The following is a 25,891-nucleotide window of genomic DNA, read 5'->3' as shown; positions in this document are numbered from 1 at the left end:
CCATGCACTCATCTCCTTGCTGCCTCTTTCATGCTAGAAATGGGCAGCTTCACGGATCACAATCCGGAGAGCACCCACCACGACCAAGCTAGCCACATTTTCCACATTGCAGATCAAGTGGCTCACACTTCCATCATGAAAGCTGGTGAGAAATGCAAAATGCATTTTTAAAAGATCTTCCTCTACCATTGAGCCTTGGCAAAACCAGAGGGGAAGAAAAACCTCAAGTACCTTTCCTTCCACATCTTTTTTCTGGGTTATGATCTACATAGAGAATAAGAAAATCACAACAGTGATTTTAGATTATCACAACAGTGGTGATAATCTAAAGGGAGCCAAATAGTTGGATGTACTATTGTCCCCCAAAATCTGGAAACAAGATATATGACAGAATAAAGTGGACTATTAAAAAAAAGTTACCCCAGTGGAGATTAACAGTGAAAACAGTGAACTCAGAAGTTGTAGTAACTCAGACAATCACAGGAAAAGGAGACCTTTCCAACCTGTTACTCATTCCAAGGACTCATGTCAGAGGGGACTGGCAGGCTTCTTGAATTTCCATTTCATTGTGATGTCTGGCCCTGAGAGACGGGTTTCCTCTGGGCATGGCACTCTTCATTGTGTCACATGCCCCTAGGTTCTGACAGATGGAAACACCAGTGGTCAAACTTACCTCTGGACACCCAGCATCATGAGAATTTACCCATGTAACATGAATAACAAGAAGAGCAATTGGGTTAAAATTTTTCCTTCATAGCCTCAGATTCCTGCTATCCTGGAGAACAAGCCTACTGGCCTGGCATGTTACACACACACACACACACACACACACACACACAAACACACACACACACACCCGCTCCTGGCCCCACAGGACCTGACCAGCAGGCAAGTGGGGCCAGTTGCATCTTCCCTTGCAGTTAGATCAAGTTGCAAAGTCAACAAGACTCATGTAAGCTCCTGCCTACAATCACCCTGCCTGACATGGAACTGCAAGCTAAAGGGGATTAATATGATAAGAAATAAAACACTTTGGCAAAAAAGAAGTCTGATTGAATCTTTATTAAAATGTTTCCAGCTTAGCAGGAAAACCCAGGAAGAAACCTAGAGAGACTATTACAACCAAGACCTTTTACCTCAAGATAAGGAGGGAAAAAAAGTCACCATTTAAATCTTAGCAGATACTTAAAGTACTTAATTTCTTTGCTAGTTCTTACCAACTCAAACTCCCTATGGGGATTGCTCCTGCATCATCTCAAACCCTCAAATAATAAGCTGAAAACTCTTGGATAGTGTTTTCTATAGAAAACCAAACAGGCCCTCTCCTTTGCCTACTCACTGTCTCTACCAACAAAGATATAAATTTGTTATCTGAAGTTTTAACCTTTTAAATCTAAATATTAAGTCTGACAAAAATAAATCAAGATTGGGATTTTAGGCAGATACTGAGAAATTTGGGTCAAAATAATCACAAAGCAGAGAAAAATCCAATCAAAGGCAACTTTCTAGAGTTTCTATTTAAAATGGTAAAGAAAATGTGTCAAAGAAACCGTTTCTGAGAAAAGTTGATTGCTCCTACATAGACTCCACCAACTAACGTGTCTGCCTATTGCTGACACTGGTTTAAGTGGACAGATGGGCTGCTGTCAGCCGCTCAGCACCCCACGGACAACAACTGTGTGCAAGCATCTGCAAATCAGAAGTTTCCCCAGGAAAAAAAAAAATCAAAATGAAACCTCGCAGTACTACTAGAGGCTCTAGAATCCCCCAGGAAGGATGGTGCTTAGGAAAGAGGCCTTGACTCCACACAATGTTGGCTTGTGGAGTTTTTTAAAACACACAAGAAGCATATGGCAGCACTAAGTGAGGACCCAGTCACCCCTGGGCTTCAGTGGCTCTGCCCCCCCACCCCACCCCCACCCCCGCGGAAGCCCCATGGAAGGTCTGCACAGGGGAAGAAGCACAGACCTATTCATTCTCCTGAGTATAGAGCCCAGCTTTCCTTGCAAGATCCTCAAGGAGAAAAACAAAACCACCAATTAAACCGATATTTTTCTTAAGTTTATTCTCCTTAATCACCAAGTAATCTGGAGCAGAATGGCTCCTTGGACCCTCTTTCTCTCCACCCAATCTTTTCCTCCCCCTCCCCCCCATAGGCACACACACACCTGTTCCCCTCCCTCCTCCGTCCCCTGATCCAGACCCTACCCACCCCCAGGACCCTCACTCCCACCACCTCACTGAACCCCAGGCCTTGAGACTCTGCTGCCTGACACTGTAAGTCTGAGAACAGCAAAGGGGCCACCATGTGAACTGACAGCTCAAGGATTCTGGCATTGGGTCTGCCCTTGGAGGGGCGGTAGGACACCCCATCCATCTTAAAGTGACAGATGGTAGGGCATTGCTGGCCCCCAGCTCGGTGGGGCTGCTGTCCCAATTGATGAACTGAGGCAGAAGTAAAAGCACCTGGGTCATAGGTCTGCAACACTGGTGTCAATATTATCACTAAATCCCTATAATTTCTTCTCAAATAGGAGCTGAAATGGAAAAAGAAATGAGAAAGGAAAAAAGGAATGAAGAGGGGAGGGAGGGAAGGACAGAGGAGGGAAGGAAGAGAGGGAGGAGGGAAAGAGGGAGCAGGGAGGAGAAAGAAGAGGGAGGAAGGAAAGTCTATCATTCTAGTTTGGAATGCAAAGTGTAGTCATAAAATGGCTACTCCAAAGAGATGTGAATCTTGTTCCCTGTTTTAAATCCCAGTTTCAGGGAACAGGATTCTCAGGAGCATGCCCTAAAAGCCCTCCACAGAGAGCGTGTGGTTGAGTGCGTAGGCATCACCATCCTCTTCCTCCAAAAGCAGTTTGTCGATGGTCAGGGAACTGATGGCTCTCCTGGGGTCTTCCATGTCCTGAAGGACTGGCTCAGGGATGGAGATGGGCAGCTGGACAAACTGGGGCCCAGGCAGGGCTGGGGCCGGAGGCTGATACTGCAGGGTGGAGGTGGGTAGAGTGGACAGGGGCTGAGGCCACGGGAAATAGGTGAGGGGCGCCTGGTGCTCCGGGCCCTCCAGTTGGGGCCCGACCGCGGGCGCAGCTGCACTTCTCGTCTGTGATGGAAAGACACAGGATGAAGGGTTAGCAGTGCTGGGGACCCCCTTGGCCTTGCCCATCCTTGTCCTGGTGTTGTCTCCACCTGCTCAGTCTCCCCCAGAAGCCACACAGACTTGAGCTGGGTCCAAGTCACCAGCTGCATGTCCCTGCTCACACCACCTCCCCAGGTGTCCATTTCTCTTCTATATGGAGTTACCTATAGAACAGACACCATTGGGCCGAGCTGATTAGAGATGCTTTTCCAGGTTTTATTGAATATAAATTGCATCCCAATTTCAAAGATATTAAAATGTGGGTGGGGAGAAATGTCCATCTTAAAAATCAGTGAAAGTACAGCATGTTAACAAGCCTGTCCCCTGGCATGGTAGCCATATCCCAAAGGTGGCTGGCTACTGGCAGGCCTAGACACAAAGACGGCCCTGGCTCCCTGGCTCCCTATGGCAGCCTTGACATCCTGAGATCCACCCAAGCCAACAGAGCCCCACTCACCTCCCTCCTGTTCTGGGCAGACCTAGAAGCTGGGGAAGCACTACTGTGTTAGTGAACTAGCCTTTCCTTAAAGCTTCCCGGTGCCTTCCACGTCCTCGTCCTCATATCTCTGAGCTGGACCCCCATGGCTCTCCCAGGGTTATTTTCTCAGGTGCCCTGCAAACTATGCCTCTCACCTGTGCAGCTACCACACTGCAAACCTGAGGTCAAGCCTGCAGGAGAGAAGGGCCTGGGTCCTTCCTATCTTCTACAGCTGAGGAAGCAGGTGGAGGAGGAAGGTCTCTACATGAAATGATGTAAGAGAGGCCCAAATCCGCCCCCCCACACACTGTCCCTCATTCCCCCATCCTATCTCTGTCTGGTTGCCACTGTGTTGTGAGAGTAAACCATTAGAGTCATTTCAGGAAGAGTTTATGTCAGTTTCCTGGGAATCTTGTTATGATGCAGATTTTGGTCCAGGAGGGCTGGGGTAGGGCCTGGGATTCTGCAAGTCCACTCAGATCCTTGGTGATGCCACTGTGGCTGGTCCAGGGACCATAGTTGGAGTAGCAAGGCTTACAGTGTTTTCCTACAGAATGGTAGAGCTGGAAAGGGTCTCAGAGGCCTTCCAGCTTCCCAGCAAAGCCTTAAAATTTCCAGTTCTTCAAAAATCCAAATGGAAATCCTACTTTTTTGAGTCATAAACCCATGCAGGCCACCTGTAATTGCAGGTTTCTTTACTCAGAGATGGAATTCTGTCAACCCAGTGCTACAACAGGTCTTAGCTCCTGCTCATCAGGAGTGCTGACTGGTAGCTCCAACCAGCTTTGATGAGTTAATTACAAAGTGGCAAAACAAATAAATTATTTCTTAATAAATACAGTCTGTTTAATACACAGAACCTTTCAAAGTAGGAGGTGGAGATAATGAAAGGTAAATAATGAAAGAAATCCTTGGGGTTGAAATGACTGGGAACAGTTATATCTGCCACCTCCTCCCCCCACCCAAGGCCCCCGATATGGAAATGAGTTGCTTGGGAAAGGTGCTGAAGGCACTCCTTCCTAGTACCACCATGTAGGCCCCACAACCGGTTTGCTGGGTAGCCAGGGGGCACAGGGCAGGAGGGCTTCTGTGGGCCCTGGGCTGGATAGTGATGAAAAGGCAGGTGCATCAGGATGACACTCAACTCTTGAGGGAAATGGACAGGAGGCAAGGAACCAAAGCAAACTCCATCATCAACGTGGGCTTTGCAGCTACTCATGAGGCCCCAGCTCCACCTCCCACAGTTTACCCTGAACTGCAGCTGGATATGGCTACTCCCACGGAGCTTTCCTTCTCTGAACGCTTGGGGGATTCCCATTCCTTTGCTCACACAGGTGTCACTCATATAAAACTATTTATCTTCCTTTCTTCCTTCATTCCTTTCCTATCTGGCACTTGAAGGAAGCCCTTAGTTAATGCTGCTGGCCGACTTTGAGACAATCATAATAACACTTATGGAGAGTTTTCTGTTTGCCAGGAACTATGCTAAGTCCTCCACATGTGCCCTCCCACTGGAGCCTGGCATCAGCTCTCTTATCAGTATTCTCATTTCACAGATGTGGGCACCAAGGCTCTGTGGTCTCCTAGCTCCTAAGTGAAGGGATGAAGGGAACCCAGGCAATCTGATGCTAGAGGCAACACTCAAAAAATTATCCTGCAGGTGTGTCTGACTTCTGTGGGGTGCCTGGGTGGCTCAGTCAGTTGAGCATCCAACTCTTGGTTTCCGCTCAGGTCATGATCTCAGGCTGCACCAGGCTCCATGCCAAGCTTGAGGACACCCTCTCTCTGTCCTTCCACACTTTCCCCTACTCACATACTCAATCACACACACACACACACACACACTCTCTCTCTCTCTCTAAAAATAAATAAATCTTTTGTAAAAAGTAGTTTTCTGAAAAGTTGTGTCACCTGCTACTTAGCCTTAAGATCATCTGGCAAATCCCATTGTTCAGTGAACAATCACCCCCTAGGCCATCTGAATAGAAAGAAAATGCTGGCTCTGGCACAAGACCCCACGCAGATCTCACCTGAGATCTCTAACCTGAAAACTTAAACTTCCTACCAAGACTTGCTGCTTTGGGGTCAGCAGGAGAGATATAGAGCAGAGAGGCTGGAGAACCTCCCAACCCTGAGGAACACAAGGCGTGACAAGGGAGGCCATGAGCCTTCTTTGCGGAAGATATTTTAGGTCACTGGGGAGAAGAGCAGGCCGCCCTACAGGACAGGGTGAGCCTAATGGCTCAGTTATCCTGCAAATCAATAGCAAGAATGATCAGGGGTCAGGAAGTCAGCCTATGTTCCAAAGGGTGCAGTTGGCATGGGTTGGTGCAGCAAAGCTTTTGTGCGACGTACCGTGACATTAGTGATGAGCGGCTGGGAGGCATAGGTCAGCACGGAGGAGGGCCCCACAACTGTGTAGCTCGGGCACATGGGCTGCACATACATGTCAGCTGAGTAGGGGCAGCTGACAGCTTCATGGGACACATACTCCGTGTAGGGTGTCCACGGGGCCAGGGGCTGGAGGGTGGCCGGGCCAGGCTGGGAGAGCCAGCCGGCACACAGGGCCCCCTCCTCTGTCACTGTGGAAGCAGAGACCTCCATGTCAAGGCAGGAAGGACCTGTGGGAAGAAGCAAATTACAGAACTGCAGGTGTCACCCGGATGAGGGGCACAGAGGGGACCAGGGCTATAGGGGGCTCTTACCCACTGTGGTGTAGGTGGCCAGGGGCTGATGGGGCAGCACCACCTAGAGGGAGAAGAGAAGACTAGGATCAATGTTCTGCTGTCTCCAACTAGCCCTGTGCAAAAAACTTGCCCAGAGGTTCCCCAGGGCAGGAAGGGATGGGAGAATTTTCCTTATTAGAACACAACACCCACCCTGTGCCCCAACCATCACCACCCATACTTTTGAGGGATTCATGTTTCCATTTAGCAAGAACCTTGTGCACTTAGGGAACTGGCATCATCCTCTTCCCACAGTGAGCACCCAGCTCACGCCAGGATTGTGTGATTTATCCGCTCACTCAGGCCCTGGCCCTAACTGTCTTCAGCGGGCCAAGCCAGTCTACCCAAAGCCCTCACCCTACTTCAGGGACCACTGACTCGTTCTATCTTAGGTCCATCCTTCAGCAGCCATACCCTGGCGATGTGTTGGCTTCATGGCCTCAATGAGCATCTCATAGGGCAAGGAAGCATACTCCCATCCAACCCCTTTGGACACCCCACCACATACACACACACACACACACGCACACACACACACACTGGCCACAGGGGCCCCTCACCGCCGTAGGTGTAACAGCCGCCCCACTGCTGGCATGGCCACGTTTCCTCCTGAGCAGTTCCTTCACTGGCTCCTTCACACGGACACCCTGGTACGGCCGGGGTGGGGCTGGGGCCTGTTCTGGAGCTGTGGCTGTGAAAAGCAATGTCACTGAGCATCTCCCCCTTGGACGAGCCCCCATCCCAGGGTGCCTGCTTACCTCACTTGTGCCTGAACAAGGAGGACCCATGAGACTTCCTAGACAATTTCCCTCAGTATCGTCACTCCTCCTGCCCCAAACCTTCTGTGACTTCCTTCCATCCCATCAATTAAGGCCTGCAACCTTGAAAGTACAACTGAAAGTCCTGGGCTGTGTTGGTCCAACCCATTTTCCAACCACTTTGCACACTAAGTACCACATAAACCTTGACTCTGGCCGGGAGCTCTACTCAGGCTTCTCTTCACGTTCCTTGCATGTCTCATGTCCTCATCTCTGCTTGTGATTTCCCATGGTCAGGGTTCCTGCTTACACTTCTCAGCCTCTTGGCTCAACCTGGCTCAAGACTAGTGCAGCCCTCCTGGCTGCCCGCGGCTGCCCACAGAAGTGGCTTCATCCTCCAGCCTCTTAGACCAATTTAGTGCTCGGCATAGGGGATGGTAAAGGCCACCATAAGAGCAGGCACTCTGAATCAGAGGACACAGGTGCCACATCTGCCTCTGCCACATTCTAGCCACGTGACCCTGGGCAAGTCATTAACACCTCTCAGTGCAATTTCTTAGCAAAGGAATGTCCTAAGGAGACTCTGGCTTAGGAAATGAGAAGCACAGCATATACTCAGTATAAAAATCAGGTACAGAGTGAGCATTTAATAAATTTGCAGTCTGCTCTGTAATTAATAATCCTTTTGATGTATATTTCTTATGCCCCTAATTAGATCCTAAACCTGTCAAGGTGAGATATGATACCTCATTTCTCTATACCTTCCCCAGTAGCATGTCCATAGCAAGCTCAGTCGGGTATTTGTTGATTATTTGGTTCATTATGTGAAATGTGCTGGCATTCACCTTCCCTTCACCTCTCCTGGGCTGTGGGGAATTGTTTCCAGGGCTTCTGTGGATCCCAGGACAAGTACCTGATGGTGATCTACGCACTTAGGACCAGAGCTGTCCAGCCTTGCTGCTGAGATGTTCCCTGTGCCTTTTGTCATCAAAGCTGGGAAATGAAAGCACTGAGCTGGAACGGGGTACATCCTGGCCGGGGAGAGCAAGCCAGAGCAGTCATGGCTGGGCAGTGACTCTGCCCACCCAGACAGCCCACAGCCTAGGGCCCTGGGCCTCTCAAGGGCAGACCTGGGTCCGACATGAAAAGTGAGTACCATCGGCCCTGGGGGCTCGCACAGGGAGTCCATTATCATCCACCGATAAGGGCCCCAGGGACGTGGGCTCTGAGTCAAAAGCCTGGAAGTCTGGATATCTATTAAACCCGGAACCATAGTGCTGCCCTGGCTGAACTTTGCTCAGTAAATACCCAGCTGATAAGAACCCGTGCCTGACCCAGCACAGACCTCCATCCATGCTCCAGGCACACACACACACACACACACACACACACACACACAGCCTGGCCTTGATGCCAGCAGGCAGGGAGAGGCAGCACGAAGCAAGAAAGGGAGTGTTACAGAACACGTAATGCAGAGAACCCCAGACGCAGATGCATCCAAGGGGGCTTCCTCACCTGGCCAAGTAGCGGAACTGACCAGGGAGTGATGCACAACGCAGATGCCCAGGCTATCAGAGAGTTCTGATGGGGGCGGGGTGATGTGGGCCTAAGAATCTGTATTTTAAAACTCCTTTAGTGATTCTGAAGCTCTGCAAGGTTAGAACTACTGATAATTCATTCCTGATCTCCCTCTAAGGGAGATAAGATGATAAGATTCTCTCCCTCTAAGGGAGATAAGGGATAAGATAAGATTCTCCCTCTAATGTCCTAATAGGAGATTTATTATCTTCTTTTTAATTTCCCTTATCATAGTGAGGAATCTGTATTGGTATTCATTCATTCATTCATTCATTCATTCAAATATCCCCCGACACTATGAACAGAGCTCTGAACAGCATAAGCTGTGGCCCCCGCCCACATGCATCTGGCATCTAGTGGGAGAGACAAGCAACGGAACAGTTACAACTTGTGAAATTGAGACTGAAGCCGGAGTGTGGAGCAGAGAGACCCAGCCTGGTGCCAAGTGCCCTGAGACTACCTGTAAGCAGGCATTCCTATATGTAGCATTAACAATGGACTCAAGAGCCAAAAATACCTACATTCAAATCTGGGCTGTCGCTTACTGGTGGAAAGGTCTCAGATGATTTATTTAATACCCCTGGGCCTCAGTAACTCATCTCTCCCACAGCAGGTGTGAGGATTCAAGGCAAAAATACACGGAAGCTCCCAAAGCAATGTCCCCCTATGGTACATGTTCTTTCCCTCCCCTCCTTCACCACTTCCACCTTCCTCTGGGGAGCTAGTGTCAGGAAGCTCTTCCTCCTCCTGGACCTGCCACATCATAACAAGCACCATTTTTCCTTGCATTGCCTTCTGGTGAAATTTGCCATTCATAATCCACCTACAGCCTTCTCATCCATGCGGTGAGGATCGTAAAGATACATAACCGGTAGGGGAAGCTTCAAACAGAAGCTTGCACACAGGATGCATTAAATAAAGGTGAGCTAATATTATCATCAGTGTTAGTAGCAGCACCTGAAGACAGACACCAGGTCCCCTGTGGAGTCTGAATGAACATCCCATCCTTCCAGCTATTTCTTGATGACCTGTTCTGAATCCTTCCAACCCTCCTTCTGGGAGCCCCCCCTTCCTAGTTCCCATGTGCCACTTCCCCTCATGATAACTGATGCCCACCGTCGGCTCCAGAACCCAGGTGGGGCCTGACGTGGCAGAGAGCGAGGTCACCTGTGCTCCCATACTCTACTCGTTCATTCTTGGTCACCCACAGCCACATTGGCTTTGTTCACACCCACGACGTTCGGGCTCTGCTGGTCTGCAATCAGGTTTCCAGCTCTTCTTAGGCATAGGGTATGGCCTGAGGCATTATGCACTGGGGAGAAACTCAGGGGACAGGCTTATTTGGGGGTCACACTTCTAATTCAGCTGGAGGACAAGAAAACCTCAATCCCACAGGTCCACATCAAAGACAGGTCCACAGCTCACCCCCTCTGATTTGCATGTATGCTTCTGGGGAAGGGCCCAAAGGACTCCTACCCGAGTCCACCCCCTCCCAGGAAGTGGACACATGGAACACTTGGCTGCCAAGAGGCCAGCTGGGCATTTCCAGGATCTTGTCAAAGTGATGACTTCCTGCCTCCTGTTGTTTTTGAATCAATGAACAAAGAGGGCTTGGGGGAGGTGCTGTGAGCAGAGGGTATCAGCCTCCGATGTCTGGACTTCCTTAGAACCCACAGAGTCAACAGGTGTGCCCAGCACAGACCATATGGAGAGCAGTTTCTCAGTCCTCACCTCTTCCTACTGCAGTCACAAAACTCCCCCAGCTCTCAAAGATCTCCTGCCTACCCACCTACGAGTCCACAACCAGCTGCCAGGGAATCTGGCAACTAACTATAAGTGTGCAGGCACAAGAGAGAGTGCTTCTGACAGGGACTTCAGAAGGTGGCCGTGAAACCTCAGGATCAGAAGCCTCACGACAATTCCCAAAGGAGTCCGATGGCCAAGTGTATTTGCAAAGCCAAGACTTGCAGTCCGTGCCTTTCACACCAATCTTTGGGAAGCAGCAACAACCGTTTCTAATTCTACAGTAAACACTGTACTCCCCACTGCCACTGGCATAAGAAATGAGCCCACAGATACAAATTTGGAATAGGAAAAGAAGTTTGTCTTAAATCATGATTGCTTTGCCCTGGGGCTTCTGGATCCCTGAACTGAGCTAGCTTTAAAGTGACTAAACTAGAATATTTTTTTAATTAAGATTCTTAAAATAATTTCTTAAAATAACAATAAGAGACAAAGAAAATAAAACAGAAGATCAAATGATAATTAATATATAAGCAGAGAGGATTAAAGTCCAGTTTCCCAGAGGAGAGTTGACCAGAGATATTTACAGCCCCCTAAATTAAATTGCAGCTCCAGGTAGCAGGTCCTCAAAGCCTGAAGCTTCCTCACCATTTATCCTGTGGTTTGAAGGCCCATTAAGTCTCCTGGGAGCATCCGAGTATCCGCCACTGAGAAAAATCTTCCCACCTAAACATGAACCTCGCTAGGAATCTCCTTTTTCAGTGTGAGAAATTCAGCCATGTTACCTTCCCACCACTGGAAGTCAGTCACCAGCGGAGTTTGGGAAAAAAAAAAAAAAAACACCCAAAACTAATTTACAGAAAAACCTATAAATTTGGCCCCAGTGAGGGCTTCCCTTTTCCAAAATGAGCGATGAAAAAAATCTGAAGGTATAAAAAGTCAGCAGAAGACATTTCAGTTCCCCCTGCCACACACCCAGACATGCTCCACATCACAAAAATAAGAGTCCTGCAGCTGTTGTTCCTCTGGAGAGCACAGACCATGACAGATTGAGCCAACTGGTCACTTCAGGCAGTGCTCTGGCTGCTTGTGGGCATTATGCATGTTTGCATTGAGCTTAGGGAACATATGGATTCCACTGATTTAAATAAACATGGCTCTCCAGTTTCTTGAAGAAGGTATAATAAATATCACTGAGGACATATGCAAAATCGTCAGCACTTGTTTATTTAATGACCCCATGCAAACCACATTCACACCACAGAGAGGAAGCTACTTGGCTAAGGAGGTAGGTCCCTTCTAATGGCTCCTAGTAGAGCCAGCACGGAGGCATTTATCACTGTAACTTCTCCCCGAGGCTGCTTTCAGAGATCCTCTTCAGACAGGTGTTACCTAGGATAGCCTCCAAGATCCTCTTGGAAGGAGACTCTTCTCCTAGCAATTGTCCTGTTACAGATTTCCCATGAGCCTCCAAGGCAGGCAGTAAGTTGAATACCAGTTAGTGTTGCTGCTCTGAAGGCTAGTTGGGTATGTCTACATTTCTGTCATCAGGGTACCAGAAACAGGCACCCATCCCACCCATCTTGACAATCTAGCTCACTGACAGTGCTTTCCGTTTATAACTGAGGTTAAACCTCAAACCAGCAGCCACACAGGGCCATTTTGAAAGACAAAAAGATAAACCTTCTTAGCCCAAGAGGACACATGACACACTATCGATCATTCCAAGTAACCACAGTAAATATTATTCTTTCTTGCTGCTGAAACGTCACTACTATTTAAAAAAAAAAAAAAAAAAAAGATTCACTAAGAAGAAAAACAAATAATTTTCTCTTTACTCATCGCAAAACCAAAAACAAATAATTGAACAATAGAATTCAAGCCTAGGGCTAACAAACTTATTCTAGCTTCTAACCGAAAACAAAGTCATAAAAGTTGCTGACACTTTTCACTTTAATGCAAAGAAGTTTGTTTGTGTTAGAAGTTTGTTTGTGTTCTCAGTCCAAGGTAGTTGAGGGTGCCTGGGAAAGTTTAGCTCAGATCAGCTCAAGGATTATCCACATCCTGAACTGAAACACTAATGTGAATGTTCCTCTTCTGCTGAAGATCTGAGTCAAAGTTTTCAAATTTGTTCTTTCCATTCATGGACAATGGCTGATTTTTTTCCAGACAGGAAGAAAGAACTTGGGCTTTGGCCAAAGATTGGACTTGACATGCTACAGAAAGGCTTTCCTGACCAATTTACACTAGATTGCAGTTTACTTTTTTTTTTTTTTAATGGAGGCCAACAAAGAGATTCCATACACATGTAAATGTAGGCTTTCCATTCACTGTTTAAACTGAAAGGGCTTTGCAACTAGCAAGTATCACCACATCACTCATATATTCTAGTAATCTGGATAACATCCAGGGCAGATGAGAAAGATAGATGGATAAAAAAGTGCCTTTAAATGTGTTCAGAAGAATAGCTCCTAGGTGGCTCAGTTAAGCATCTGACTCTTGGTTTTGGGCATGATCTCATGGGTCATGGGATCATGACTTATGAGTATGCACTTTCTCTCTCTATTTCAAATAAATCTTTAAAAAAAAAAAAGTGTTCAGAAGACATGAGAAAGTGGAACTTCAACTGAATTACAATCTGATGTTGCTCCTAAGGCTGCTGGGATAGTCAAAAAGAAGTAAGCCACAGTGTCTTGATGTGTAGACGTTGGATGCCTCCATCAAAGAGCGCTCCAAGATGGTGGCTGATCACAGACTCTCCAGTCTGATCAGAGAAAGGAAGGGAAAAGTAGTGACATTTCCCCTCTTTGTCCCCATTCTAAGAAGCATATTCCTGTCAGACCCACAGAGCTCAACGATCAACCATCATTTGATGAGAATCATCAAGTGATCTACCGTGACCCCAAGAGGTCACTTGGAAGGATAGAGGAGAGTCACAGACATGGGTGGCCAAAAGGACTTAGAGAAACAACCTGAGAAAGAAGAGCCAGGAGAGGATTGTAAAGTAGATCTGGGGTGACCACAGATCTTAGAACCACAGAGCCCCAGAACAAAGGGGTCTAGGAGCCAAGTGATCTGTTTCAAGGAAGCCCCAGCCAGCCTGGGATGGATACCCAGAGTGATCACACATTGCTCTCAGATTATGTTAGGCTTAAGCAGAGAGACAGTTTACCCATAGGCCACTCTCATCCACCAAGCTCCTGCCTGAGATGTTCCCTCTCCATAGCCTCAGGATTACCTGGATTATCCCAAAAGTACTGGATGTCCCACTCCATGACCTTGGGTGAGATCAGACAAAAGGTCAGTAGTGCCAGAGCCTTCAGCCTGTCTTCACAGGCACTGCTGCCGAGACATCCTTCCCCCAGGGGCTCTCAGTGCGTCCATGCGTCCAAAGGATGCATTCCACACCATGTGTCCATCCTCCCTCCAAACCTCCTGCAGAACAAGCAGAGTGAGCACACAAGGCTCTTGGATTCCTCTCTCTACTCCCAGAGAGTGTTAGTGTTCTGTCTCTTCTTCATGAAGATTCAGCACGTTGAATGCATGCATGCCAAAGGTCCATGTGTCTCCTGGTCATGACTTTAACCCCCAGGAGCTCAGAAATCACCACACTCATCTTTGCATGATTTTCTGTGACTCATACAGCTCTGACACAAATGATTTCATTTGAAGCCTCACCACAACTTCTGAAATAGGCAGTGGAGGTCTCCCTCTCACCCTCCTTTCCACTGATGAGGAACATGATGCCCAGAGATGTTAAGTGACTTGCCAAGTCCACACTTGTAAATAGCTGTGTCATCAGCTAAACCCAAGATCTCTGATTCCAAGCTCAGTCCATTTCTGCCTCTGCCTGCCCTCTGCCTAGGTAAGTTCATTTATTTTCCTGGGTAACCCCAGAGGTCAGTCACAAAACGTCCCTTGCCCTATTCTGACTCTCATTCCTCGGGTCAGAGTCTGGACTTGGACCACCCTAATCCAGTCTCCCTTGACTGCCGATTTCCCCAGAAACAGTATTTCCCATCCGAGAGGAAAAAGAAGTCCATGAGAAGGTTACCAGCAATCTGCTCACATGAGTGACGAGAACTGAGAGACCCAAACAATTTCCCGCAAAGTTTTATTTTTGGTATTTTCGACTGAAATGACAGAGGATAGGTCCACCTGAGAAAGCAGCTGCATCTGCCTGTGTCTTACAGAAACTGGGGTTACCAGAGCAGAAAAGGCTCCCATCTGAGATACACTAAGTCTCAGAGTAGGGGACAAGACCAAGAGAGCCCTAGCAGAGCATGCCCTAAACAAATATTTGCTAAGCAGAGTAGCAAATGGTGGGTCCCTGTCACCATGGAGCTTACCACCTAGTTGAGTGGCGTGCAGACATTAATTAAATAAATGCATAAGCAGACCTAGAATTACAAACTGTGACAGAGCTGCAACTGCCTCACAACTGAAGTGTTCTGGCTTGTTTGGCTGGTTTCCACCTCCACTTGATTCAGTAGGACTTACATGAGCAGCAAGCAGGGGTCCCCAGTCCATAGGGGCTACACAAAGAGGAAAGTGCAATGAAGCATGGTTCTTCTACCTCTGATTCAAGGACACTGGTCTGGGGTGAGGCTCAGCTCACACCATGAATGTAAGTCTTGCCCAAGACATTCAAAGTACTCCCAGATGTTCAGTGTTAACCCCCAGTCTGAGGACCCTAGATGAGCCCTAAAGATGTTTCACCAGCTGGTCCTATCCTATCTTGGCCAGTTAGCCCACTAAAGGAAGACCAGCCCTAGGAATTCCAGTTCCATATGGAAGTCAACTGGCTCCAGAGGTTCTATACTGTCTCAAAACTATCTTTCTGAGATTCATATTTGTAGGAGCTTTTGAGTCAGGCTACAACTGCTCTTGGTGAAGTAAGAACCTGCCTTCATCTAAGGGTTGACTTATTTCAACTGGGAGGAGAAGAAGCATCTAATGGAACCCTAAAATCCTTGCCGCTGAAAAGTGGTATAATGTTGTTTGGGACTCAGGCAGACCTAATTTGGAAAGCTACTATATAGCTTATCACTGTGTGACCCTTGGCAAATCACTTAACATGTATGTGCCTCAGTTTTCCTATTTGATAAATGAGAGTAAGGATCTTTATCTCATAGGATTATCACTTGTATGAAATTAACACAGTTAAGTACTTAGTATGTAACAGGTGTTGAACAAATGACTATTTCTCCTATGATCTCAGCCTATCACTCATCAGAGAAGTAGCTAGCCCTGGCGCTGTGATTCTAACTTGCCCTTGTCCTGTTACATCCTGATACTGAATGTCTCTATCTTCAACACACCCAGAGCCTTCTGCCACCAGCAAGGCCTGTCTCAACCTGTTTTCATGGTGCTCCTAGAAGTCATCCCCCTGGTCTCTGGACCTGGTGTCCCCAAGCAGCAGGACAGCCATGTTTAGGAGACAGTGGGGCCAATAATGCTGCAGAGAGTTGAGTCAAAGACCTCACTTGCAAACAGAACAAGCCTGGATAGGAGACATCAAAATCCTGGCACTGGCCTCTTATAAGGATACCATGAGCTGAGCAGAAGGACTTCTTTCTTCAGAAGCCAGCAGAGGAGTAGATTTGCGGCAGATTTAAATTTTTAAAGGACAACTCCAGGAAGGAAGACCTTAGGATTTTTGAGAGACAGAGTAAGATGGCATGTGATGTCCTGATCTCAGATGTAACTCCTCAGAGAACTTCTATGTATCTCCCAAAGGACAAAGACAGAGCCATGACTGAGGCCATGGTACTTCTCCAAAGGGCTAGAAACCTAGGAGTACATATCCCATATGGGATAGAAACATGGCAGTACACACAAGAAGGTTCTTTGGTGGTCAGCGAGGAGAGTTTTATCACCTACTAGAGCAAGACAGAATTCTGGCTGACATATTGGGCATTGCCTTTGCTTTATTGAGAGCATAAGGGATCAGTGTAGGAACAGAGAGGGTCTACACTAAGAGCACAAGACCATATGGGGGGTGAGCCAACCCAAGGTGCCCACACAAATTCTATAGCAAGTTAGCATCAGAGTGAGGAGATAGAGCAGAGGAGACAGATACATCTTTCCTTATTAGATTAAGACCCAGAGCCTGAATCTAGAATTGCCAGTCCAATCAAGAATAGGAAAAACCTATGGTCAGGCAGCTGAAAGAGAAGAATTGTGACTGTTTTTTTATTTGATTTAAATAATATCTAGTTTGGGATTTTCCAGACCAAAGAGATTCTTATTGAAGAAATCAACTGGGATACCTGGGTGGCTCGGCAGTTAAACGCATCTGCCTTTGGCTCAGGGAGTGATCTGGGAGTCCCAGGATTGAGTCCCACATCAGGCTCCCTGCATGGAGCCTGCTTCTCCCTCTGCCTATGTCTCTGCCTCTCTCTGTGTGTCTCTCATGAATAAATACATAAAAATATTTTTAAAAAAAGAAATCAACTTTTCCTGAGACCAATTCCTTGGAAGAACTCTTCAGACCCAGCACCAAGGGGTCAGATCTAAATGCTCCAGCACCAAGGCTTGTGGCAACTTGGGGCACAGACTATGTGAGTAAAGTCAGCCTTCATAATTGATTCAGGATGTGACATATAACTGCCAGTCAAGATGAGCTTTTTTGCCAAATCCCTGGTTTACTAACCAATGGCCTCACAATATGGGGACATTCCCTTGTGAAGAACCCTGGAGAAGTTGTTAGAATAGCAAGTCTAGGGGTTGCCTGGATGGCTCAGTAAGTTAAGTGTCTGCTTTCTTCTCAAGTCATGAACTCAGGGTCCTGCAAGCGAGCCCCACGTTGAGCTCCCTGCTCCCCAGGGAGCTTACTTCTCCTTCTCCCTCTGCCACTCCCCCTGCTTGTGTTATCTGTCTCACTCTCAAATAAATAAATAAAATCTTTTTTAAAAATGGCAAGGCTGAGAAAGGAGTCACCAGGTCAATCTTTGAAGAACATACCCTCTTCTTTGTTCACAAGATAGCGACATAGACTGAAAACATGACCTTCACAGCTTCAAAGCTTCATGGAGACCAATACAACAGGCTTCACTTTGCTCCAGAAGTGTAGTCTTTACCCCAGAAGCATTTAAACCAAGGACCTGGGATCAGCTATCAGGGATCTTGCTGAAGGAGTAGAGGATTGGTCCAGGTCACGGTTGTGAAGCTATGATCTAAAAACCCTGGAATACAGTGGAGGCACCTGTAGTTGCCAATAAAGGGAAGGAAGCAGGGGAGTCTGGGTGTGAGTGAGCAATCAGAGCTTTAGGATTCCCCCAGAATTGCTCCATTTTTATTTTTGCATTGGAGTTCTACAATAGGTTTGGTTTGAATAAAGACATTTGTGCCCAAAATGTTGCAAACACTAGCCTGGACATCCTTGGATTTTCTTTGCAGGGCTCCTCTGTTATGTCCTAGTAGGCCTCTTTGTCTCCCAAGATCCAAGCAAGAAGTCTATCATTTATTCTGGAGGATTTATAACTAATGCCATATGCTTCAGGGTACCTTCCCTGATTCCATCTTCTCCTCCCTCCTGCTGAAGACAATTGATGTCATTGTTTGATTTCTCTACTAAGAATAATCCTATTACTGAGTGGCTGCACGCATGCATAGGATGACAAAATGGGATGACTGGTTTTCCTTCTATGCCTTTCTTTCCTGAATTAGTATTGCCTTCCTCCAGCATTAAAACTTACTCCTGCTTTCAACTCTCTCTCCGTTTTTTTTTTTTTTTTTCTTCTTCTTCTTCTTCTTTCTTTGCTATCTCCTCAGTAATTCTCAGTCCTGGGAAGGGATTCACAATCTTTGTACACTTATCTTCCAATTAAATTTATGACTCTTTCTAGAGGATTCAAGGGTCATTCAGCTTTTCTTCAGTGTGGTCAGATCCTTTTTCGTCCCAACACCTGGTCTGAGAATGACTCTGGTTTGTAATTCTTTGGCTGCCTGCTCTTCCCAGAAAGTGATACTAATGAAACCATTACTAAGAAAGACAGCACACTGCTGTTTCAGTTTTCGGTATCATTTGTGCTATTTCTTAACAAAAGTCGAGGGTCAGTCTTCTGACAGCTAGATTGTAAACACCTCAGTCCAATCTCGTGAATTAAAAGAAAACAAACACATTTTGTCAGTCAACATGAGCCTGATGCCTTATGAGGCGTGGCAGAAAATAGTAGCCCAAGTTCCAAGTGGGGTCAGAGAATGGCCACCTTAACCATAAGCCTTAGCCCTGACCGGTGAACCCCACCACAAGTTACAAGACTAAAAATGCGCACCCTGCTGTTTCACAAGAAATGCAGAACTCAGAAGCCACACAAATTACCATCTATAATTAGCTGCATAAGCTTTATTCTCAGAGGTAGAGTGAGAGAGAGCGGGAAAATAAGAATAGTAACTAATATTTATTATTGAGCATTGACTTGATACGAAGCGCAGTAGTAAACACCTACCACAGCGCCATGAAGCAAAGAAGTAAGAATTCTGGTCTCGTTATATACTTAAGGAAGTGGCAGCAGAGTGAAGCAGAAGCGCTTGTTAGGACGTGCAACCAGTGAGGCATAAATCTAGGATTCGAACTCAGATCTGCCTGCCCCAGAGGCTAAGCTCTAAACCACTAATGGCATTGAAAGAACAGAGATGCCACTCCCTAATTCCAAATAAACCCCTACTTTCTGTACATTGCTTTTCATACCACACCACACTCATGCACACATGTGCACACATGTGTGAAGAGCTAACCTGACTCTCCCAAAGTCTAGACAGTTCAAAATGAGGGAAGTGCCATGGAGGCAGGAGCCTGGGGTCCCAACTCAGACTGCCACACTGGGTTCGTTATTAGTGCTGCCCAGAAAACAGATGGGCTGGGCTTTGGGGGGAAGATTCTGGGTCACTCTGTCCCCTTGGAGCCCTCCCATTGCAGCTAAACAATCTGCAAAGAGCCCAGTGGAAGAGGCATAGATGCAAAGACTTTATTCCTTGCAGTAAGAAAGATGAAACACCCATCAAAATGAGCCTGGAATCCACCAGCTGGCCACTTCATTTCTGCCATTGGGCTTCCTCTCCTTTAGCTGGTGTGGGAGGACTGTGCTTTTACCAACAGAACCCTCCTACACCCTGTGAGTGAGCCGAGCACCACTGTGGAGACACAGGACAGCTTTGTGAGACAATATTCAGGCTGACTTACTAACCTAATCTTCAAGCTTCCATTTTCCCATCTACAAAATATAGCTTAACACAGAACCTACCTCCTGGGGTTTCTAGGAGGATTAAATGAGATAAGACACCCAAAATGTGGCCAAGACTGGCAGCTGCTGCACCTGACATCAGCCCTGTCCCTTCTTACTAACAAGTCCCATGTTCTGGGGGCATCAATGTGCCCAGCTACACAATGACACTATTCGCCCTGGCAGATAGGAGTGGCCATAAGATGTCAGCAGTAGTTGTAGGGGCGGCAGAGAAGGATGATCTTTTTGCCTTTCTTTTTCCTCTTCTTCTTCCTTGTCCAAAACACCAATATGGTGGCTGGAGCGACAGTAGCAACTAAGAAACAGCTTTGAGGACCAAAGCCACATGCCAAAGACAGCAGACCAGGAAAATAGGAGTAGCCAGAGATGTTGTTGGCACTGCAGACTCTGTGGACAGTCCTGCGTGGCCCACTGTGGACTTCTTCGGGGTGACAGATCATACCCCACTGTTTTATTTAAATCCATGTTGTTCAGGTCTCTTCACTAGCAAACCAATGTAATCAAACTGATGCAACAGAACATTTGGTATGCTGCAGGGTACTCATGTAAGTACTTACTCTCATGCCCCAGAGCTGGTATGGGTCCTTATTGAAAGGACAGAACATGGCAGCTCACAGCAGTGTAAGGTCAAAAGCTATATTAGAAGCCATTCCTTGCAACCTCCAGGTTCTCATCATGGCTGCACATTAGAATTGCCTGGGAAGATTTGAAAATCTAATGTCCAGGGCGATTTAATGAGACCCTCTGGGTTGGGACCTGGACATTAGTATTTCTTAAATTTTCCAGAGCATTCCAATGTTCAGCCAAGGTTGAAAAGCACAGCTCTGTGCAGATGGAAAAATGCCTTCTCTAATATTAAAGACTTGGTGTTTAAAACATGGATTTATTTTGTATAAGCCTGCATGAAAGCTCAGCAATTATGGCTGGAAAAGAACTTGAGTCAAGTTCGATCTCCCTGCCTGATAGCCACGTATAGGCAAGTCCCATTGTAGAGCCAGAGAGCATAGGTGGCTTGCGTATGGCCCCGCTCCTAATAGCTTATAGCTCCATGTCTCCTGCCTGCAAGAACTATGTTTTGCTCATAGCATCACACAACCAGGACAAGAAGATTCCAGAAAAGGCTTCTCCATTCCAGGCAGTCCACACTTATCAAGCACTACAAAAATGAGAAAACTAGAACATCGCTAAGTATTTCATAACTATGAAACTTATGTTGATGATCTTAATCAACCAGCCAACTTTGGTTTGGTTGGATCGAAGTCAGAAATTGGTGTTCATCTTCATTAGCTGGAAAACAAACTTCTTTAGAAAGAAGTCGGGGCGGAGGGGTGGTAAGAACCTAGTACCTTTATTTTGTAATGGGAAGGTTTAAAAGCAAAAATTTACAGAACTTGTAAGTGAATTAAATGTCCAGATTTTTAGCTAATAAGTGTGGTTGTTTCTGTTCCTCACAACAGAACAGATTTGCAGATTTGAACTGGAAGAGAGATTTCCAAACCTCTGACTTGGGAACTTTCTGGGTATAGAGAGAAACAAAGTTGATGTTTTTCTTTAGTAAATAATAGAGAGACGGAAGTAAAGTGTCCACTCTGAAAATTATTGCTCTTTTACCAACTAATCTGTGTGCTTGGTTTACGTTTGTCCCTTATTTCACTTCCTTCTGTGCGTGTGAGGTTGTGTCTGTCCTTTAGACTCTACTTGTCCTTATCACCAAGAACCACTGAATCAATACACAAACTTGCTGAGAAGTAAAGGTGCTTATTAAATGGACAAAGGAAAAAAAAATAAATGGACAAAGGTTGTAACACAGAACAGAAATGTTAGAGGTACTCCACAGACCTAAATCACTTCTTGTTAGACATTTGCCTGAGTTTCTACAAGAGAAAGGTTTCAAATATTATGTGGTTATTGCAAGTTTTCCTTATATTTAACTGAATTTTTTAACTTCCCTTTAAAAAATTGGCTGTTTAGTAGAACCCTGGAGTAAATGCAGAGTTCAACAATAATGAGAATTTTGAGGTCCTAATTTATCAGTTTGGGAACCTCTGCTCTGTTGCAGTTGTCTAAAAGCAAAGGCATGTCCATACCTTAATAATTAAGCAATCACTATTTCCTGTTCTTATAATGCCTCCCTGCACACCAGGGTCATACCTACAGGAATCAAGACAAGCTACCAATTCAAAGAAAATCAGTCAGCCTGCCTTTTATTATCATGTAAATCTTTCCCTTATACAAATAACAACAATAAAAAGCAGTCCTATGATTCATTCATTTTCCAACAAATGGTGTTCAGTTGATGGTACTCCGTTCCATAGCTGTTAAGGAAGAAGTCAATCAAATCAAATTTTGGCTTTATGCAAATCATTTAATCAATTTGCTGCAAGTTTTTATCTCCCACTAATGTTGAGCATGTGTGACCCCTGGTTGCAGAGAAACCTAAGGAAACGAACATGTAAAGTATGACCAAATCATTTAGCCCAGAGGTTGGCAAACTTTTTCTATAACAGACCAGATGGTAAATATTTGAGGCTTTGTAAGCCATATAGTCTCTATGACACCTACTCGACGCTTCCGTTGTAGCAAAAGCAGCCCTAGGCAATATGCGAATAAAGAGATATGGCCATGTTCCAATAAAATTTTATTTTCAAAAGCAAGTGGTGGGGCCGATTTGGCACTCAGGCCACGGTTTGCAGACCTCTGCTTTAGACTCTTGGAAAACTCTTGGTTTGAAAGACCCTATCATTCAAGAATATTTTGATTGTGCTTTTTTAACTATTCTAATTAAAGTGCAGAAAAGGATAGACAGGAAGGAATTTAGCACCTCCCTGATCCCTCCAGATGGGCAGCAGGATGGACGGTGCTCTATCACCACTTTCAGGAGACTTGATGACATGGCCTACATTTCCTACCTTAGCTCCTACTAAAACCTCATAAGGCAGGCATTAAAACCCCGGTCCTCCAGATTTTTCAGAATCTGCGAAAGTTGAATAATGAAGCTGCAGAGCCAGCTTTCAAACCCAGACCTGTTTCACTCCATTGTTCCTGCTGCTTATACTGCACTGTGACTAGTTCCTTAACAAGAGCCTCTCATTGGAATGGATGTGAATTCCTATGGACGCAGGGTCTGTAGGACCAAGAGCAGAACCCAGAAGAAGAATCTGCAGGTAGAGTGACCTCTTTATCTAACTAGCCAATCAAGCAAGGCTCAGAATCTGCAGATTTCCACTTGTGGTGCCAGCAGTTCTGTGAGCCGATCCGAATCAAAGCCAATGTTCACATTTAGTCCCCACACAGGGATCATGGGCCAGATAGGGAGAAGGCAACATGTACAAAAGTGGATGTTTTCTTAACCCTTTCCAGAACGCCATAGTACAGTCATTTCAGATCATGGCCCGAGGGTGTTTTCTGAAAAAAGAAAGTGCCTTTTCAGCACTCTTCATGTCTGATTTCAAACTCTGCCCTTCCATCAGGTGATTCAAAGTGGGCTGACAAAGCTGCCCTGTTTTTACTGGTTTTCCCACAGGGTCTAGTCCCCCAGGTGCCCTCAGTGCCCTGGACAAGGGTTTTATTCGGATCCTGGGTAAGGGGATGGGTCCAGTGCCCAGGTCTTTTCCTAATTTCCTTTAGGGTGCTGAAGGACAAGTAAAGAGAATCTTGACTGTGTACATATGAACATGTAGAACCATTCACTCCAGTTATTCCACTGACCAGCTTACATTGTGGTCTCCCTAAAATGGAGTTTTGTTGGACCTGACTGACATCCAGAGTGTGAGCAAGAAACATGCCTCCACCATCTCCTTCGGGAAAAAAAAAAAAAAAAAAAAAAAAAAAATGCTCATCTCTTAAGAGGAATTAAGGAAGGAAAAATGTAGTGTATACTCAAGAGTAGGGAATATGGCAGCCCATGAATGCAAGGAAGCAACCCGTATCACAGATATTGAGCAAAACCAAAGCAACCAGCATCATTTCAGTGGCATCTTAGCTTACCAAGATAAGGGTAGCTCTGAGTAATGGGTATTATTTTTGCCCCATTTTACATATGAGAAACCTAAAGATTTAAGAAAATAAAAATAAAAAGGAAAATTACTTGCTTTGAATGGGTAGGAACCAAGGCAAAAGTTCCTCAAGAGCTCACATAAAACCCACCAATTCAGCCTTCTAAGTGTAAGGTCATTTGGACACTCAGCAGCTTCCAGTAAAGACCTTAGCACCCACCTGCCCTCAGCAATAACTACTACTGCTCTACCCTTCAGGATTCTATGCACAGCACCCCTATTAGCATACCTCTAATGATCTTGGAAGGACTCCATAGCTCTCAAGTCCAAATTAAAGTTCATCTCTTTTTATTTAAAAAAAAAAAATGCATCTTGCCAGTATCAAACAATGAGACTTCACAATCTGGCAAATTTTGAAATCTCTCCTCCGAATTATATATTAACAAGCTCAATTCCAGAGAATTTACACAAGAAATAAAGGAAACAATGAGTTGGTGATAAAGTAACTGTAAGTTATGTTTTAATCAATGAAAGTATATTTTCAGAACTTTAAGGCCTCCAAGAAAATATCTTTTTGTAAAATAAACAAACACTCCCCAATTTATCTTTTCTGTAAATCTTGATTCTCTTATATTAAGTTTGCTTGAAGTAGGGTGTATATAAATTCATCAAAAGGCATTTTAAAGACCTAAGCACTTTTGAAAAGGCAGAGCAATTTTTTGGTAATATTTCTTCCTTGAGGAAGTACATAAATGAGCCCCCAAAATGTTCAACTGTCAGGAGGCTGTTGAGTTGGCTTTGTTATTTCAAGAAGGGAATGTTGTAGATACTCTCTGTATGATTTCAATTATTAATAACACAAGTCTCTGTTTGATCCCACATAATGGAAAATAAAGTTCACGGTTGTTCCATCCAACCCCAGGGATAAACACTAAGGTTAAAGATAAACCCGCTGACCCCCTGCACGGGGGACCCACAAGGCTTGCCACAGAGCGCCAGGAAGAATGCCAAGAGGCAGGACAGTGGAGCGAGCAAAGAGCTGCCCAACAAAGCCAAGGTTCCACGTTGTCCCCGTGCACTCACAGAAACAGATGACACCTTCAGCAGAAACCTAAGTAACTCAGAGAGGAACAGGCCCAGGGAATTGAACCACCAGCTGAAGAGCAGCTCTTTGTGAAAAATAAAGCCACGCGTGTAAAGGACCCCATGGCCTTCCCCTCTCAGCCCCAAACCAATGTCACATTTGGCTTTTCGTTTTGTGAATCATGAACTGGCCTCTCCTCACCACAGTGATTCATGCCTCAGAGCGGAGACGCGATGAGCTGTCCCACCTTGGAACACTAGCCTGGAAAATGAGCATCACCTCTGACAGGTTGGTTTTGCCACTGGGCTCCCTCACCCACTTCACCCCTGCGCTGCCCTGGGTGGGGGACCCAGAGAGCCCTGGTGCCTCCAGCACGACCACATCCTCTCAGTCCCGGGCTGGCTGGTGGCTCCCGGCCCCTACCTGTGCTGACATGGCTCTGACAGCCACGGTCAAACCACTTACGTTTTTGCCAGAGCATGGCCTGTGACAGGATGTTGCCTTTTCTCTTTGAAGCAGACAGTTTGGCTTCTTGAATGTGAGACCCGGGTGTGCTTTCCTCCAGGGGAGCCACTGCTTGCTCAGAGGCTGTTTCCTCAGCTTTTTAAAGGCCTGAGTTCCCGCTGCGCGGGGGCACCGCGTCATCACATCCTCCCACCTCAGGCACGGGCGCACTTTTTCCTCAGGCCAGGCTGCCTGTCTCCCCACTGTGTGCGCCCTCGGAGGCCCACCACTGGCTCACAGAGCCAGCCAGCCGGATCTGAACGCCACCACCACACAGGGGGCCGTGGTCCTCCAGAGGCTGCCCCACACTGCAGGCCGGTACTGTGGTGAGTGGGAACGCGGCTGTGAGAGTGAGCTGTGCGAGCACGCGTGTCGGGTCTTGGATCCCCACACACCCAGGGTGAGTCTCAAAGACCCCTGGAAGACTCTGGATATTCTACGGTGCCCATTCAGGTTTCTATACCACAGGCATGGCAGCAGGACTCAGTCCGCCATGGGCCCTGCTCAACGGGAAATGCAATTCCCAGGGGCCACTGGTTCTCAACACAGGAGGAAACACCTGTAGTCTCTTCAAGCCTCACTAAACAACCTCTTCATTCTTTTAATACTGCTTTTCTGTTTATTCCATTTTGAAACAC

The 25,891-nt window shown here is 46.3% G+C and overlaps 1 protein-coding gene across 1 annotated transcript; it reads right to left on the bottom strand.

Annotated features, from left to right (window-relative positions):
- Positions 1-2,038: 2,038 nt before the first annotated feature.
- POU2AF1 (POU class 2 homeobox associating factor 1) lies at positions 2,039-25,758 on the bottom strand. Its single transcript, XM_025465586.3, has 5 exons — positions 25,215-25,758; positions 6,904-7,034; positions 6,323-6,365; positions 5,973-6,238; positions 2,039-3,103 (listed from the first exon to the last, which is right to left on the bottom strand). Exons 1-5 carry the CDS (start codon positions 25,228-25,230, stop codon positions 2,789-2,791), a joined length of 771 nt encoding a protein of 256 aa, XP_025321371.1. The 5' UTR covers positions 25,231-25,758; the 3' UTR covers positions 2,039-2,788.
- Between the last annotated feature and the right edge of the window lie 133 nt (positions 25,759-25,891).

This window comes from Canis lupus, chromosome 5 (assembly GCF_003254725.2).
Source record: "Canis lupus dingo isolate Sandy chromosome 5, ASM325472v2, whole genome shotgun sequence".
In the NCBI taxonomy this organism is placed as follows: domain Eukaryota; kingdom Metazoa; phylum Chordata; class Mammalia; order Carnivora; family Canidae; genus Canis; species Canis lupus.
The sequence above is the reverse complement of the archived record's forward strand: the minus strand, read 5'-3'. Positions and strand labels throughout refer to the sequence as shown.

Bases quoted from the DNA above. Each gene is read 5' to 3' on its own strand.
- POU2AF1 (XM_025465586.3), bottom strand. The intron at 6,366-6,903 runs GTGAGGGGCCCC...TTCTCCCTCTAG, and splicing joins CGGCTGTTACACCTACGGCG to GTGGTGCTGCCCCATCAGCC. The intron at 3,104-5,972 runs GTACGTCGCACA...TTTCCATCACAG, and splicing joins CGCTCATCACTAATGTCACG to ACGAGAAGTGCAGCTGCGCC.